This window comes from Penaeus monodon, chromosome 29, assembly GCF_015228065.2.
Source record: "Penaeus monodon isolate SGIC_2016 chromosome 29, NSTDA_Pmon_1, whole genome shotgun sequence".
In the NCBI taxonomy this organism is placed as follows: domain Eukaryota; kingdom Metazoa; phylum Arthropoda; class Malacostraca; order Decapoda; family Penaeidae; genus Penaeus; species Penaeus monodon.
In genome coordinates, this window is record NC_051414.1 from 25,016,337 (window position 1) to 25,016,889 (window position 553).

The 553-nt window shown below is 33.8% G+C and overlaps 1 protein-coding gene across 1 annotated transcript in view; it reads right to left on the reverse strand.

The window, feature by feature from the left end:
- Positions 1-298, reverse strand: part of LOC119591787 (palmitoyl-protein thioesterase 1-like) — a 9,506-nt gene extending 9,208 nt beyond the window's left edge. The window contains exon 1 of the mRNA XM_037940532.1: positions 199-298. Coding sequence (XP_037796460.1) covers positions 199-298 — 100 coding nt within the window. The remainder of the gene's footprint in view (positions 1-198) is intronic.
- Between the last annotated feature and the right edge of the window lie 255 nt (positions 299-553).

Here is a 553-nt window from a genome sequence, read left to right on the forward strand (position 1 = left end):
GAAAAATTGCAACATCTTCTTTTACTGTGTAATTCACATTGTAGTAATCAATATGACAATATATTCATTGAATATTAAAGTCAACATAAAAACAAGTCAAAATATGCTTTGTTTGTCGGTTTCCAAGACAAAATTCATGTGACTACACTCACTGTAAATCACTGACATCCCACCAAACAATTCTATCAGTAACCTTACCCATTCCATGCCATATTACAAGAGGTGTAGGTTTGTCTTGAGCGTCAGTGATGCCCAGAAGACAAATCAATGCCAAAAAACATGCATCTTTGGGCCCCATGTCGGTCGTCGATGAACTACCTCAATGACGATGTAAACAACACTGCCGCTTCGCTAAACGTCTTACTTGTATTTATAACTTTTCGTTGATGTTGCCTATTGAGGAATTTTGATGCAATTATCTTAATGTTTTATAATTGATTTCGTAATGAGGGTTTGGATATGTTTAACACGATTATTAGTAAAGATAACTTATTTACGCTTTAAAGATATATTAGATTAGTATATTTGATCTAGAGTCTTATCTTGAGACCAG